General features: G+C 35.4%; 1 protein-coding gene across 11 annotated transcripts in view; it reads left to right on the top strand.

Moving 5' to 3' along the window:
• Nucleotides 1–455: 455 nt before the first annotated feature.
• LOC102692415 (protein arginine N-methyltransferase 8) overlaps nt 456–18,233 on the top strand; it is a 64,176-nt gene continuing 46,398 nt past the window's right edge. The window contains exons 1-4 of one of the 11 annotated variants that reach the window (XM_015353259.2): nt 456–1,539; nt 5,176–5,220; nt 14,465–14,662; nt 16,276–16,431. In XM_015353259.2, coding sequence (XP_015208745.1) covers nt 1,471–1,539; nt 5,176–5,220; nt 14,465–14,662; nt 16,276–16,431 — 468 coding nt within the window. In that variant the 5' untranslated portion in view covers nt 456–1,470. Of the gene's footprint in view, nt 1,544–5,175; nt 5,221–13,633; nt 13,726–14,461; nt 14,663–16,275; nt 16,432–18,233 lie in introns of those variants that run through there. The other 10 variants (XM_015353258.2, XM_069192160.1, XM_015353262.2 and 7 more) reach the window with 10 other exon arrangements.

Genomic DNA, 18,233 nt, shown 5'->3' with positions numbered 1-18,233 from the left:
ATGTTACTTAAAATGATCATCATAGATGAAACTGTAATACTATTTTGTTCAGCTGTACTGTATACGACTATGAATGTACTGTATGAATATTTTAATCAACATTCAGACCTACATATCTAATCTCTGAAGCAAATGTTGCTTTGGCAATAATCTTATTTCGTAATACACCGCATGGATATTTCAGAATATTCAGTATTGTACGCCATTGACCTGTGTCATACTTCGGAGAATAAAATGCGGCGTTAAGTAGAAAACAACATTAAGTAGAAAACAACATGTTTTGCCATTACCACGTATTAATTCCTTTATGTGAAATGAGAGTTTTGTGTAGGAACGCTAAGGGAAAAGGGCGAAAAATGCACGGAACATACAGTACAATAGAAACGCACCCAGCAGGTTGCTGCGTACCCGAAGGGCACGGCTTCCTTTATTTGTCAGAAGGGGCTCGATCTGTCAGAGCTTAAGATCCACTGGTAACGCGTAGAGATGAGGAAGGCTGGGAATTCTATTGGCTCATATAACTCTACAAAAATGAGTTCGACTTCTATATTCAACAATGCAAAGATCTGCTGGGAAGGTGGAACAACAGCAGGAATGTGGGAGGCAGCAATTAAAGAGAGGCATTCCTAAACGGCAAGGGCGACAGAAGGATTATTTGACCATGACTATATGCTTGACTTCGCAAGTTTCAATCCTGACTCAGAGGGAAGTTCGGCTTTCGATACCAAGCAGGTGCCTAAAGAGTCGAAATCAATAAGAAAAACGGCAAATAAAAGATCACGAAGAGCTTGGCTCACTGCGATGGCAGAAACGAGTCACTCGTACAGAACTAGGCTACATCAAAGGGATCATTGAAGGAGATTATATTTACTAGTTCACACTTGCAATATCTGCAAGGTTTAACATCATCAACAGACTTTTAAAAAGCAACAGATGTATTGCGATTTTATAAATGGGACAGAGATGACTAAAATCTGACCTAGTAAAAGACAATCGTTTTGCAGTGAGAAAATTGCATAAAAGTAAGAATTTATGCATAACCTCAATGAGTTTTCACGAAGAGCCTGTTTTAGACAAATTGGAAGATGTTACGAGATATTAATTGCTCTTGTTTATTTTAAAGACACTTTAATTTGTGTGCATACTGTAGTGAATGAGGAAAAGGGAGTGTTTTTGACCCTGTCTAAAATCACTGTCAAGTGATGCGAGTTATCCCAAATCCACACACAGGGAACAACACCGTTGACAACTTTGCACTATGGATTCAAAGATCTTTTTGACTTGGAAAAGAGGTTTCTCTTGTTCGGGGACTTAAGTTTATTTTTGCTATTTATTTCTTTTACTACTGAACAATTTCTCACTAGATTGTTTCAAAGCTCATATATAAGTCAAAATAGTCAAAAAGCTAAAACAATAAAAATCAACCTGATTTTTTTACCCTCATCGAGTTAAAAAATCACTTTGGCTCTTATGGGAATGAAACACTCCTCCCGCTGCCTGCTCCTAAGGAGAAAAATGGCGGAGACCGAGAATCCAGAGGTAGGTAAGAGAAAAGCTTCGTCAAAATACTTCAGAAAATCTGACAAAACAGTGGTATGTTCTGCTATTATGCTTTATTCTTAAATAGGCTAGAGGACTGGAAAACAAATAACACAAAACCCGCTAAATTCCGTAAACAATTATCTTATGTCTATTCAATGTCAGTTGTTGCGGTCATCTGTATAATTTAACAGTTAAAGGTAGGATGGAAAAGACTGCATTATGTTTATGGCATGAGAAATGACATACACATTTATCATGCTCCTGTTCTGAGACAAAATTAGAAACCGTGGTGATTAAAAATTCATCAGCCATTCCAGACTGTAACGGATCATCGTGATTCTATGTAGCAAATGCAGTGGATAGACCTTAGGCGAAACCTTGACCTAGGTAACAGACCTGTGTCCTATATTCTTCCCTTTACGACTATGGGGAAGGCGTTTTTGTTAAAATCATATTAAGATGCAGATTAAATAATAATATTAATTATGTTAAATTACACACGACGTACTAGTTGTGAGGGTGAGCTGTCCTTGGTGCTTCAAAAAGCTGCAGTTTTCTAAATCTCTGAAAACCAACGTTACACCCGGCTATTTTACTAAATAAAAAGGCTAAATAAGGCCTTCTGATTTACACGTCGCGTAGAAGGAGGAAATCATTATCATACAGTGCCTAGTTTCACCTGGAGCAGCTACCTTACTTTTTGTATTGTAAATCTGAGGAGTTGTGGGTTATCAGATCTGACTTGACTCAGTTGACTGTACATTTGAAGCACTGAGGCAGTTATTTTTAGCAATCCGTCAATAATATGATTAATGATATTCATTCTGAAGCAGTTGAAATAGATCTGTACTCTAAATGAAAGCCTTGCTCTTAAAAACCTTTCCCTTGCTCTGTACAAACTATTAGGATTTGTACATCCATGTTTGACCCAAGAAACTATTAAGAATAGCTCTAAGCACACAATAAAAAACAAAGAAAAATTAAAAGTACTTATTTTTGGAATATTCATATTATTTTGCAAAGGAACAAGTAATAGGTTTATTCCATGCTGAAAAGAGACGAGAGAAAACACAACGTTTCGGCTGTGAAGCCTTCTTCATATTATTTTGGCTGTTAACATTGGAAGTATTGCTTTCGACTTGTCAATAACAATATTTCACAATTTTCCGATAATCGCTTAAATGCTTCCATTGGTAAAAAAAACTACCATTAAAAATGTTCAAAGCTCTTCTTTAATCAGTACTCATAAAAAGAGCAGGATAAGTGTGTTTATATTTCCTAGCCGAAACATAATGAGAAGTGTGAAGCTTATCAACAACTATTCCAGTTGTTTCAGTCCCTTACTGTTCCCCCAAATCTTCAAAGTGAAATCATTTTCATTAGCATAGGGTTTGTGAAAAAAAAATGGATGAATATTAATTTAGGAATACATGAATGGAAACAAGTAATGAGCATCCTCCAAATCAACCTAAAGTGACAGTGGTGCCTTTTGAGTCTCAACAGTGATACACTAATCAGAGATCATAAGTGCACAGTATTTGGAAGGGAACTTGACTTGCAAGTTCAGGAGGCAATTCTGATGTGGCACAAGGGATGTGGGAGTATGGAACAAGCTATGTAGTGATATTGTCAAAGCTGATACCCTGGCTTCTTTTAAGAAACTGGTGAACGAAGTCTTCAGATTAATTAGCTACTAACTAATTAGTAGCTGAAAGACCCAGATACCTCCTCTCATTTACAATCCTTCTTATGTTCTAATACATGGAAAGATTGTGTGCAAAATTTCCCTTTGTTGGCAACATAATTGTGTTATAAAAATGACAGAAGATACTCACTGAAAAACGTGTCCCCCAGTTATAGAGCATGACTCTAGTCATAAATATAACATTATATTATTTAAATATTCTTTTTTTGGGTAATATAAGTGGATGCACTGAAAATGGACGAATAAAATTCTTTAAAAAAATTAGAGCTTCTGTTATCAGTGGTCAAAAGTGACTTTAAATTCAGTCTTAATTTGATTTTCTTTCAACATGTCTCATCGCTTCTGTTGTATATTATTATGTATCTCATAAATTATTGGTTTAATGTTAATTATAATATCAATTCACAGAAAATGAGACATTGATGGTAGCAAGTCCTTACAAAACTTTTTTTTTCTGTCAGGAAAGTGTCACATTGGATCGTTAGGATTTTCTTATATGATTGTATGCTCATTTTCTCCAAATTTGGGGAATTATTTTTTTGCGTTTCAGAAATGTGAAGTGAGGAATACAATTATTGTAATAATAAAGTTCACATTTTTCTGGAATTTATTTTAAGTGCATATAAAATCATTATGCAATTTTATATTTATTTCTTGTAAAACCAAAGAATAATTCAATTAATTTCACAGCCTTTGCTTAGTAGATTCAATCTGCCTAGTAATGAAGGTGCATCAAAAAACTTTTTTAAAAAGATACAAAAGATATTTCAGCTATAGGGATAATGAAAAAAATCTAGCAATAAAAAAGTAAAAGAAAGTAAAAGTAGTTAGAATATGTTATCCTTTTTATTATCCAGGGAATAAAGAACTGGAGTCTCAGAGTAGCTGTCAGTGAATGAAGTGCTGAATTTCAGATTTCTCTCTATTGCTTATAACTTAAGATTTCATTTTACAGAGAGGAAACAGAAAAATAACACAGAACTTCTTGGTGATAGTTTATTAAAAAAACAAGAAGCCAGTTTATTTTGAAGGCAACAATTGTTACTAAATATAAGAAAATAAAAGTATAAGAAAAATTATGTACACTTATTACTTACTGAACATGGTTTTGTATTAGCATCGATTTCCTAATTAACGGCTACTCAGGGTAGACACAAGGACATTATTTTTTTTCCAAATTTCTATATTCATATTTGGCAGAAAGGGGTGCTTGAGCTTACAGAACTTTGAGAAAAGTGTAAATGTATGTGAATAGTGTATTCTTTGGGTTCTTGTAGTCAATAAAGAAATGAAATAAAACTTGGCGTCATCTTTCAACTAGATTTTGGGCATATCTTTAAAAGGTTATAAATATGCTGTTTAACAGAAATATTTATACATAGTACTACTCCTGATTGTAAACTTCCCACAAATCATACCAAAAAATGTGCTGTAACTTGTGTTGTGTTGTTGTAGCGCATCAGTGACTGAATCAGAAACACATAACGATAAAGTGGCAAATTCTTTATGAAGTGACGAGACATAATTGTAACTGCAGTGGTCCTTTATGACACAAGGTTTAAACTACAAATTTTAAAAGACACACTTTACTCCAAATAACCGTACAATAATAGTGCAGTTTTCAGTTTCTTTTAATATTTGTCTTAATATACTGTATACAGTATATTAAATATAAGGCATTTTTTATATTTGTTTCCATATCTTGGTTTCCTAGTGAAAAATAAAAACTTTGAAGTCTTAAATGTGTATTGTGTAGTTTAGGTGAAGCAGAAATTCAACAATATTCTGATAACATAATTAGCTTTGTGGTAAGACCTGGTTCAGGATCTGCTTATTGCCACAAAAATATGCATTTTATTTATGGAGAATCATATTTAAAAAGACTTAACATTATACTGTATAGATAACTGTTTTCTATTTAATTACAGTGTTTCCTTAGGAAAATGGTAGAATCCTGGTCTGGTATTGTACTGGTAAGAAACAGTTTTTTGCTAAAGCCAGTGTCATATTTTAAATAATAGGAGGCAATTGTATGTGTTCGAGCTTGTCAAAAAGCTTAGTGAGTTTAGAGCAGGGGAAAGTGGGTAATGCACTCCTCAACCATTGGCTTGCTTTGACAATATTTGTTGCCTCCAACATTTTGAATGAAAACACACATACAGTATTCATTTTAAACACCTAAATGATATTATGATCACTTTAAGCTCTTTAAGTACATGTTAATAAAAAGGTATCAATATTGAAGGTCAACAAGTTATGATGGTAGTAGTTCACACAATGTGTTAGGATTTCCAGCATAGACAGATCAGCAGTGTTTTCACTGGGCTGGAAAGACTGTTATCTGACAGAAATTGTGCTGGTCTTAAAATGTTTTCAGTTCTTCTCAGTGGTTCAGCTTACTACATAAGACTGAGCCAAGGTGAAGAAAGAAACATCTTGATTACTAAAGGAGGACCACAATGATTTTTACTTTTTATTTTTGTATTTTACTGTTCTTCCAAAACACTTCCAAGAAATCCCCCAAAATCTTGATATTTTTCATTTTGCACAAAATATTTTTTTATTTCTTTGCCAGTTTTCATTAAGCTAAATTAAAATAATTGATAAAAATAATTACTGGTCAATATGTTTTAAACATGAACATAAAGTTCTATTACTATATTTCATGCATGTAATGGAAACAATAATTAGAACTAAAATAGAGCTTAATCTGACCCTGCTTAGAGTTCTTTGAACAAATAACAGAAGTAATGGCTGCTATTTTTCAGACAATGGGAACTACCCGAATCCTGAGTAACTGTCAGAAGTATTTATTAATGGTGTTGTATTTTCTTAAGTACAATTGGTATCACAATGGGTATCAGGCCCTGGAGATTTGTTTATCTTGAGTGCGTCTAGTATAGTACATGTTAAACATTTGCATCTTCTATGCTAGTATTATTTCATATATACAGTACACTCTGTATTATTAGTGTAGTTGACTTTAATCAGCCTGAGGCATTTTGTGTTGCTGAGTGAAATATTATTTTAATACATCAGTCTTTTCCTTTTATTTGTCTAATGGGGATGATTGTACCTGGACGTTTCATCATCTACAGTATAACATATTCCAACTGCGGCTAAGGATGTGTATGAAACTTCTAACAGAAAAGCATAGACTGAGGAAACTGGTTTCTTTGATTTGCCCCCTGAAATGCAGCAGATTGTACACTTAATGTGCGGACACCATAGGAATGTACTGCAGAATGGAGGTGTTAGTAAAAAAGAAAGAGGAGCCAGGGCACTTGTACTAATGTGTAAAAATATCAGAGACCATCCTCGTTATAAATATGTGCTAGAGTGTAAATCCCACTGTCACTCCAAAATGAAGCAGAGACTTGTAAGTAATTCTGTTAGGTTATGACTGTAGAAAATACAATTACCACTGTTTTCTGGGACATTGTGAGTCCTCCCATCAAAAAATATTTAATTATAGGAACACAAACTACTGAGTCTGGAGGGAATATTGGAATAAATTTAATCTTGATCTATAAAGATAGACCAGGTGTTCCTCAAGGAACAGGAGTATCAGGACTGAACCGGTCGGACAGTTGTCACAAAACGACAATGTAAAAATAAAATTTAAAGTCTGTCAGATTTAGGCAAACTACTGTACATATGAATATTGTCCATGCTACAGAGAATATAAATCAAGTTGACTTCTCTTTCTTTGCGGTTAGAAATTCAAGATTTTGAGACTTTAGGAATGTTTTTCCTTCGTTATACATATATCATTATTTCATATTTTGTATTAGAATTTGGCTTGAAACATTAAGAAACAGAGAAGCTCATCCAAATAATTATGCCAGCCTGACCTGTGGTGTCCAGTGGTCACACATTGATCATGGTTATGTCAGTGGTTTCCAGCAGGGTGTCCTAACAAGCGGTTTTACATCAAACGGCTCTAATTATTATTTTTTGCCTGCTGAGATGGAGCTACAGTATAGCTGTGATTATTGTTTTGGCTAGTTGAATGTATAATTGCATTTTTCGGTGCCAGACTGAATCAAAAGGCAGTAAAATGACTTTGTCTTGAAAAGGGTTGACAAGACAGTCTTTCATAAAAGGATTTCTGGATCTGTTTACTGTAGAACATGTGTCAAAAACAAGTACAGTATAGGAATTGAAAAAGTTTTTTTTTCAGAAGAATCATAAGTATAACTAGTAGATATAACTAGTAGGGGGCGCTCACCCTGTGGTCCATGTGGGTCCTAATGCCCCAGTATAGTGACGGGGACACTATACTGTAAACAGGCGCCGTCCTTCGGATGAGACGTAAAACCGAGGTCCTGACTCTCTGTGGTCATTAAAAATCCCAGGGCGCTTCTCAAAAAGAGTAGGGGTGTAACCCCGGTGTCCTGGCCAAATTTCCCATTGGCCCTTACCAATCATGGCTTCCTAATAATCCCCACCTATGAACTGGCTTCATCACTCTGCTCTCCTCCCCACTGATAGCTGATGTGTGGTGAGCGTTCTGGCGCACTATGGCTGCCGTCGCATCATCCAGGTGGATGCTGCACATTGGTGGTGGTGGAGGGGAGTCCCCATTACCTGTAAAGCACTTTGAGTGGAGTGTCCAGAAAAGCGCTATATAAGTGTAAGCAATTATTATTATTACTTACAATGTTTTGGGTAAAAAGGAGCAGACACGCTCAAACCAAGGGCCAATTTTCCAAGACAATTAATCTACATGGATATTTTTTGACTGTGGGAGGAACCCCACAATAACTGAGGAGACCATACAGACTCCACACAGATAGCAACTTAGCTCTGGAATTGAACCCAGGGCCCCAGCAATGTGAGGTAACAATACTAACTACTGTGCCACCATGCCACTCAAACATTATAAGTTATTTAGTTTTTATCAATACTGCTGCATTTTTGTCATTATTGTATTAATGAGTTATTGATATAAATATAATTCTTCTACAAAATAAATACTTGGCAATGCCGTTCTTCTTTGATGTTCTATCCTGATGATCATAAGTTATAAGTGCTAGTGCTTGTCCATTTCTTGTCCTATTTGAAAACCTTATTATGAATTCATTATTGGCCTGCCTTTCCAATTAAATATAGTTATTGAATTGGTTTAAACAAAATATCAATATGACAAAAGTAATAGATTTATTACTAGTTTAATAATCTTTCTCTTTCTATCAGTATGCTCATAAGCAAGAACTCATCACTGGCTTCATAAACAAGCTGTGGACATTGTCACCTCAATGTCTTGGCTTCAGTCTTCATTTGCTTTTTAGAATCATGTTAAGATCTGCTTTTGATACATGTGCATCTTTTCCAGTAGCTTTGCTTTGTCTACTGCTGGTTGCATGTTCATTGCTATCACATAAACTAGCACTCCCTACCTCCTGGTAGTTTCATGTTGTCGACAAAGCCGTTAGATATTGGTATCTGCTGGTCCAGAACTGAGGGCGGGTGTTGGGTAGTATCAGTTATACTGTATGTCATGTGCAAGAGAACAGAATGGACTTCATGTGATTCTTTTCTTACGTTTATAACAGCCATGCAGGAATATTTTTAAAAACATTTTTGGGTTGGATACTCAGTTTGCAGAAATAAAATAATGGAAAATAATGACACTAAATTATTCTTTTACTGTGTCATGCATTGTATTTATTGTGGACTCAATAATGTGACCCGTCACTGATCTATGTGGCTCATAAATAAAAAGTAAACACGATGAGGTTTAAACATGCAAGAAAATAACAGGGAATCTTTAAAATTGCCTTTAAGGTTTGCAGTTTCATACTCATTTATTTATATTGAATTTATCGATTATTCACCATCACGAATAGAATAAACGATTTAGGTTTACAACTATATAAAAGCTTCTAGTATTATGCTGCTAATCTGTGTGATTGAGTGATGATAGAAGATATACAGTATGTTTCAGTTCAGTGAATGAGATAGGGAAAAAAGTACAATTCAATTGTATTCAATTCAATTCAATAAAATCAATTGTGGATTTTAAATGTTCATCTTGGAGTGCATTTATTCTCATCTTTAAGTGTCCTATTCATATTTGGTGTGTTGTCAGTTTTCATTTACATACAGCATTATGCATGAATAAAAACAGGAAAAAAATAACCATAAACTCAGGATCCGTTCTAAGTCTGAAGGAATCCATACCATGGCCCTGTGCACTGGTGACTACTGAATCTGATGTCGTGTCTCATAGAGTGGCTTGTAACTTGAACAGTACAAAGAAATGTGACAAATTCCAGTTTGGCTTAGTTCAAACAAGTGTTCCAGTGTGAAAAGAGTACATTTATGCTTTATTCTGGTTTGTTGGTTGGTTGCATTATCTAGTATCAATGTATTATTTAGTGTTATCTGGTGGTTATCTGTATTATTTGTAATCTGATATTGAAGATTATAGATTAGTCAAGATAAATAAAATTAATACATTCATAAAAACTTGGCCACGGCATCTGTTTTTCAAAATGGCTGTTTTTGAAGATGAAAATACCAAAGACTAATTGATCTGGAAGGATGATTTAATCCACTGTACTTTTAAGTAAATGTACATCCGCTGTGAATTTACCATTGCTGCAGTTCTGGAGATTTTGGAGTGGCCTCTGGCTGGGAGGAATCCAGTTATCAGAGTCAACATGTAAAAGACATAGACAATGGTAGGACTGTGATTATGTGCAGTATATTCAGGGATTAAGGTACAAACCTTAAAGCAGAATATTTAACATGCTGGGGTTAAAATCCCAGTGTAGGACAGAAGTTCATTTTTATGGGATGATAAGCTTTTATGGAAGAAGTGGGACCTAGGTAATGGAACTGGGTACATCTACATTAAAGGGAAACCTATGGATTGGGCATGTACACCTGTGCAGAGTGAGAGTCTTAATGCCCCCCAATTCAGAGTGTGAGCCAGGATCAGAGGACAGAGAGATTAGTAGAGAGGAAACAACTACAGTACAATTCCAGTGTCCCTCAGCAGTGAAAAAATCAGGCACTCAACAACAGATCTTGGGCCAGCAGATCCAGACTCAGTGTCTCTTTTCTTTTCACCATGGAATAACATTACATGTTCCTTTGCTGCCTGCACATGCTGATTCAGCTATCTACCTGAACTATATCGATACTATACTGTACTGTATATTGTATATATAAATTAATTATATAAATGGTTGATAGTAATTATTAAGTACTGTAATTATGAAATTAAAAGAGTCACATAAACCTGGTTAATGGAAAATGATGTCGTATTTGTATAGTTTTTCTTAAAATTTAGTCCTCAAGGAAGGACAGGCGGAAATGTATAGCTTAAATAGAATCCAAGACAATCGTCAAATTTTGAACATACATTAGTTGATACGGTACATTTTCAAATCCAGTTAGCAAATCACACCCTAAAATGTATGACCTAAGTATTTTATTGGATAACTAATAAACTAATAAACTAACTAATAAAAATACAGGAAAGCAAAACACCCGAAGAAGCATGAAAAGTACATACTGTTGCACATTGTCCAAAAGTCATATTTTGCAATGGGGGCAAACGTTAGCACAAAAAAGTTGAATGTTAAATGCTTCCCAAAGTCAGCTCCACTCTTCTCCACTGTGCAAGTGCAAATGAGTAAGACTGTCAAAACACTACCAACATATTCATATGTCATATCTTATAAGAAGTCTTCAATTCTACCAAGAATATACAATTAGGGTTAGTCAATAAATCAAAGAATAGCAATTGCAGTTGAAACTGAATGTGTTTTAGTATTGTATGGTCAATTGAAATCAATTTTTACAGTGCTAAGAAAACCCTCTAGGTTTACAGTGTTGTGGACACCCTTGGTTAGTCCTATACTCAGATATTTTACATTTAAAACATAATTCTATTTTAGGAAAGTGTTAAGGATGGCAGAATGGTGCAGTGACTAGCATTGGGGCCATAAGTTGAATTCCTTGGGTGCTATCTGCATGCGGTTTGTACTGTATGTACTCCACAGATTCAGATGGGTTTCCTCCCATAGTCCAAAGACATACTGGTAGGACAATTGGCTTCTTCTTGACTTCTGGGAAAATTGGCTCTGGTATCATTGTGTGCGTGTCTTAGTGGGTATGTGCCCCGTGATGGACTGGTATTCTGTATAGGAAGTTTCCTGCTTCGTGTCTGTTGCTTTCTGGGATGGGCTCCCCCTATAACCTTTTTTTGGATAAACCAGGAAGAAAATGGAGGGATGAAAGTCATAATGAAAGTGTCAAGTAACAGAACTAGTATAATTTCAATGTGATTTACATCCAGACTTTGACTTGGCTCCTCTAAAATGTGAATTGTAATTTGCATATCTGTAATTATACTGGGGGTTTTATCAGGACTATTTAACATTGTATTTTTCTTTATTATGGTATCTTCTAGTGGTCCGAAAAGAATTGGAAAATTGTAGTTTTTCTGGGTTTTTAATGCAGTAATGTAAGTTATTTATTTCACCAACACAGATGGGTGTGTTGATTTAAGGGTGGGATTTAAGGTGGGATTTAAGGTTTTTTGCTAGATGACTCATTTTGGGAACATCATGGTAAGAATCGTAGATTTTGTATTATTCACAGAGTGTTAGCATGGCAGAGTACTGATGTACTGTACATTTCTACTGGATCCAAACCATTCAGCTTAATTTCTGGAATCAATGATGTTTTTTTTTACCATTGTAGTTTTTGTTGTTCTGTATATCAGAACAAAATACTGTATGTACATTATTAACAGAATTAATATAAGAAAAGATCATGTTATTGGCCATATACAATTTCTTGCATTAGGAATTTGTCTTTTTACATACCCCAGCTCTCTCTCTATGAGACACACAGACAGGGAGAGAAGCTTGGGGTCAGAGCACAGGGTCAGCCATTTATATAGTGCCTCTGGAGCAGTTGGGGTTAAGGGCCTTGCTCAGGGGCTGAATGGAGTAGGATTCCTCTGCCAGCCACAGGATTTGAACTGACAACCTTCTAGCTACTGGTACATATTCTTAGCCACAGGGCCACTGGTCTGCCCCGAATATATGATTGTAGATGGTAAATTAAATGTTATAACAATCAAATTTCACTTGAAACAAAGCTACTGAGTACAGATGTGTTGAGTAAACCAGGGAGGACAGTGATGGAAGTGAGATGGCTAGAGATGGACTCAAACAAGGGAGCTTCATGATATTTCTTCACGTAGTGTATTTTTGTCTTCATCCTGTCTGTGTTTTTCAATAATCCAAATCCATATTAAGATCATTTTAGGAGGAACAAGCTATTTTTGATAACCAGACATGTATTCCTACACAAATTCTGGTAATGCAGTAAATGTTTTGTTTTGTATACATGGACTCATTGTTAAAACTTTCACAAAGAAAAAAAAAGGGAAAATGACGTATCATCTGTCTGTCTTTTCCTTGCTGAAATTATTACAAAAACAAGACAGCCCTCCCAAATCTGAAGTATTAAATCTGATTGTTCTTTTTTTTCCGATGTCCAGAAATCATTATCTGTCCTACACCTTCTGATACAGACATATGAAGGCTATTTCACCTCCTTTCACAAAATAAATAAAGCAATTTTCTTTTGGATAGGCCAGATGCTACCTCATCAAAGATTGTTGAGTAAATCTCTTGTTGGATATCTCACAGATTATCATACCAGGGGTATATTCGAATCCCTCTGGTTTCACACTTATACAGACAAGACTTATGATATTAACAGGATTGTTTTATTCAGAGGAAGCAATATATCTCATATACAGTATTTTCATCTGCCCATTAACAGTCCCAGCAGCAACTGTCTGATTTGGCTAAGTGAAGTGTTCTTAAAAAGGGTTTCTCCTGCTCCTGAAATTGTAGCAGTAACAATTTGAATAGATTTAGGGGATCTATTAATGTTTTTTTGTCAATAGATTCGATAATCTGACAAAAGTCTGACAAATTTTCCTCTCTCAGTCAAGGAGTTTTAGGGGTTCACTTTTAGTGATCTTTTAAAACAGCTTCCCATACGGTAGATACAGGATACTGATCATTGTGTTTTCAAACAGGTCTTGTAAAATTATGAATATAGATTGTTGTACGGAATCATTGGTCATATCCCTGTTGGCCATAACTGTAAGCACTCCCTTAAGACGTAAGAGTTTACCAGCAGAGCTGAGCTGATATACACACTTTAGTGTATAGTTCAGACGAATGTACTGCAGAGAGGATAAATTAAAAAAGCTGATTCATCTTTTGGATGAATATCTACACATAATGTGCATTAATCTGCAAAATACTAAAACAATAAATGCATGACAATCATAAGTTTCCATTAGTCTTATTTTTCCATTCTGTCATTTCTCATCCCAGTAGGGTGAACAATTGTGAAATTTTGTAAACACCTCAAGATTGATTTGTTCTGGAGAGAAGCCTTTCCAAGATTGCTTCTCCCTGAAGGAACTGAAGGTGATAATCACTGCTCTATTATCACATATTTCTCCACCATTTCTACAATGTCTGTCCCTCTTCAAATAAAACTCTAGCCTTTCAACAATGTTACAGTTTTCTTTCATTTCTTTGTATGGTGTAATGGTATTGTACTGTAGTCTGTTCTTCACAAGATTTTAATGCAACTGAAAGTTTCAAAGCCCAAACCAAGAAAGCGATCAGAATTCAACCTGATTAGAAGAAATATATCTCACATAGTGTATCCCCCCGAGGGAATTGTAGTAGAAACAGGAGGAGGTGTATCTCTGTACTTTATGAGATGGCAGGGGAATTCAGGACCACCCATTCGTTTCAGAGATGTGAAAAGGGTGTGTGAGGTACATGGAAAATGTAATCTAGTGCAGTAATTCCCAGCCCTGGTCCTGCATGACCTCTAATTTTTGTTCTATGTTCATAATTGCAGGCTAATTGATTTTAATTTTCAAATGCTCTTTGCATTTAAAAAGAGTGAGATTTAACGAGCTTTGTACTGGGTGTCAACCCTGTATCAATTTCTCTGTTTTCCAGCTCTTTTCATTCAGTAACAGCATACTGTTACTGTTACATATCCTCTTAATGTTCCCAACAAGGGATGAAAAATACATGTTGCTTGTGAGGGGTCCGATACTTTGCCATCTAAAAAGTGTGAATTGGCCCCAGCAATGTCAGTGCTCGAGATCAGGAGCTGAAAGCATTCTGTCTTGTGGCCTTTCAGCAGCAGATCAACAGCGCCCCGTCGCAGTCTGTCCAGCCTATGCCACTGCCCAAACCAGTACAATCCATTCAGCATGTTTCCCACACGTCTGCCTTGCCCAGCTGTCCGGGGCGAGGGAAGATGGCCAAGTTCCTCAGCCCTGAGGAAATGACCTCCAGGGATTACTACTTCGACTCGTACGCTCACTTTGGCATTCATGAGGTAAGTCTTCTTTTGTGCTTTGCAGCTAAACCAAAATGAATGGTTGTATATGGAGAAACAATACAGAATGTATCCATTGCATGATTATAAACCTCAACCACAGTGTGTAAATTGATATTTATACTGACACAGTCTGTGACTTTTCACCTTTGTGTAATGCTGTGAAGCAGAATTTAAAGAATATATTTCTGTCAAGGAAACTCTTATACACCACTGGACAAGGGTATAAAGTATTCAGACAATGCATTTACTGTGCTTTTAAATCACTAGTAATGTACATAGCATGTGTGGTATACCTAGGGCTGAGGAGTACTGAAAAAACAGTAACACATGTACAGATGGAAGGTACAAAAAGTGTTCTGAACAAAACACTGAAAAGGGGTCAATGTATCATTTACCTGTACTCCTTTGAATATATTGCACTAGATACAACGACATAAGATCCATCTAAAGTAATTAGGTACACCTTCAGGAAAAGTGTAAACCAAGAGGTAATACAGTATATGTATGAAATGTGCAAATCTGATTGCTACAAAAAGTTCTTGTATCTTGTTTTCAAGGAACTCTTTATAATTATGAGTTAAGCAATTGCTTCAAATTATTAAATTAGTGGTTCAGATACATAACAGATTCTCAGTGTTCCAGACACTTCCTCACCTTTCTAATGACATTCTTGTAGCAAATTAAGACACATTGATAAATGATGATCAGCAACAGCCACAAGTTCATAATGAATTGCCAAATACTGTGTAGTTCTTAAAAGGTTGGTTTCAAATGTAACTAAAATGAGACACGATTATTAAAAAGTTTCATGCAGTACATTAGCAAATACAAACTCAATGTGTTAATAAAAGTTGCCAATATTTACTTTGTGTCTATAATGAATGCCACAACTCATTGTGACCTGTAACCTGCCAATGAACATGATGGGTGAGGTGCTTTTAACTGGGGTCATGGTCATGGTGCCCAACAGCAAAACGGATTAATCCATTTGGACTTTTTGTTGTGTGGCTCTAAATGCAAGATTTTCTCCCTTTGAATGAGCAAAATTATTGCACACTCATTGAATATGTGAAGTATTAGAAACTTTTCTGTTGTTGCCCTGAATTTTTGCCAGCTTTTACCAGTTTGGAAAAATGTTCTTTTGATTATAAAATATTATTAATTAATATTAATATATTAGCTGAGCTCTTTTTGAGCTCTTTGCCTATTCTGGTTCATTAGATACTGTATGTTCATACTGGTGGTATGTAGTGACATTTGCAATGAAAAGAATGTGCATGTTCCAGGATCTAAGACAATCTTACTACTGTAGCTCCCTGATTTAGATTACATTCAGCTTCCACTTGACCCTTTACGCCTATGAAAAATAAGTTCAGAAAACCAGTTAACTCATTGTGAATTACTACTACGTAGAATGTACATACAGACAATTTCAGATGAAGTTTCCTCTTGATCCTTCTGTCGCAAATGCACTCTTGTTGTGACACCTACTGTACATGTTTTCAAGGAAAAGATAACCATTTTTGTGTACCACTGCTGATGTCTTGGCATAGTTTCCTTGTATTGTGCAAAGAACCATGAAATTAAACAGAGCTTCATGATTTCAACAGGAGATGTTAAAGGACGAAGTCCGTACACTCACGTACCGGAACTCCATGTACCACAACAAGCATGTCTTTAAGGACAAGATTGTTCTGGATGTGGGCAGTGGCACTGGGATTCTTTCCATGTTTGCAGCCAAGGCAGGTGCCAGGCATGTTTATGGGGTAAGTACTCTCATTGCTCTCAAGTGGCCAGCAAGCAGAATGCAGAATAGTAACCAAAGAGCCATCCATTTCACAAAAATATTAATTCACAATTCCAGTTTCAGTTCAGTATGATATGCTTGAAATTAGATTTTATGAACAGATAATAGAGAGCAAATTTGAGAAATCATAAAACTCGCAATGAATTCATATCTTTGAATACAAAGATGTATATATATTTTTAATGTATATATTTCTCCTCATTTTGTCCCTCTAGACAATAAATCTATTTAAGTGAGCAAAAGTAGCTGCTTTATCATACATGTATACTGTACGTATTTTATATGCGAAGCTTACAAAAGTAATTTTGAGTTGTTTTATCCAGTGTTTTAATTGCTCAAAACAACAGAATAGTAATGAATTAAAAGTGATTAAAGAGAAAAAATAAGTCCTTAGTTCAAAAGATTTATAGCAAATGATCTTAGCTTTATGAGATCAAAGAGGAAAGTAAAACAAGAGGCAACCAGATGTGAATCATTAATGTTTCAGAAACAAACTCTAACAAGAAGCTTGTACTGCATGGCTTTCTACCTTCTTTTCTGTGAGGCATCTGCCAGGTGGTTAATGTACAGTACACTATCTCTGTAGTCTGTCCTCTATCTAGGACTGTAGTTAGTCTACATGCTTGAAATCTTTTAGATGTGAAGAGCAGAAATAAGCAACCCTGGGCAAACGCTTGGTAGCTCAGACAGAAACATGCTGACGAGTGTATGTTACATTGTCATGCATTTTTCCTTTTGTATTGTTTCTTAAAAAAACAATATACAGTACATCACTTTCCAGCATATACAGGTCTCTAGTTTGAATGTAAGCACAATGTTCATGCCTTTGCTCTCAAGAGTGTCTAGTCTGCTTGCACTCTGTACTGCAAATCAATTCCCAGTCAGGTCCTGGATGTCCTGCATGGGTTATTAGAAGAATCAGGAACTCTCTAGGCTGTGTTGATTCTGCCTCCCTAAGCTCTTTCAGAGCAAAAATAAAACCAAAAAAGCTATTTGTCTAACTCAGTCTATTCATGCTTGTTTATTGATCTCCATGGGATATATCATTATTCACGTATTCCTTTACTCACGAAAGTTGCTTTGTGTGCTCAATTTGGCGAATGCTTGATTATGTGTGTGTTGGATTGCACATTGTTTGATGAATAGCATCATTCTTGTAGTTACTGTACAATATCACTGCATTCAAAACAATGGCCACTTAAAGACTGCTGCGTTCTGTTTAAATTACTGTGTTCTCACTGAGAGTTTACAAAGGTAGGTTTAAGAAAGTGTCAATAGGCTTAATTCTGAGAATACAAATGAAAATAAGAGAACAAAAACTATTTAAAAAACTGTTCTCTCTTCCATCAAACACAAATGTCTTAAATATTCTTTTAGAAAGTATAGAAAAGGAACCTTAGGATTCATCATTTTAATTTTTACTTTTAAAGATGATGATATTGTGATTTTCACAGATATCGTACAGTTAATTGGTTCACTGAAATTCAGAATTGAAAGTGTTGGACTAGCCTTGCTGAAACTTTAAGATATTGATCAAACTATCTCCAATTAAAAGCTTATAAAGAATGCTAAAGCAATCAGTATAGAGCCTGCCATTTAATTATAAAATAAAATATCCCAAAAACAAATGTGCTTAAAAGTACAGTTTAAAGACAGAAGACTATATTTTAATGTCATAACATGTTAATGAGAGGTTAAAGTGCTCTGAAGTCATTCTTCAAAAAGAAAGAAAAAATTAACAGGGCATTTCTTAGTGGCTTA

This window comes from Lepisosteus oculatus, chromosome 7, assembly GCF_040954835.1.
Source record: "Lepisosteus oculatus isolate fLepOcu1 chromosome 7, fLepOcu1.hap2, whole genome shotgun sequence".
Lineage (NCBI taxonomy): Eukaryota > Metazoa > Chordata > Actinopteri > Semionotiformes > Lepisosteidae > Lepisosteus > Lepisosteus oculatus.
This window is presented reverse-complemented; position numbering and strand designations above follow the sequence as displayed.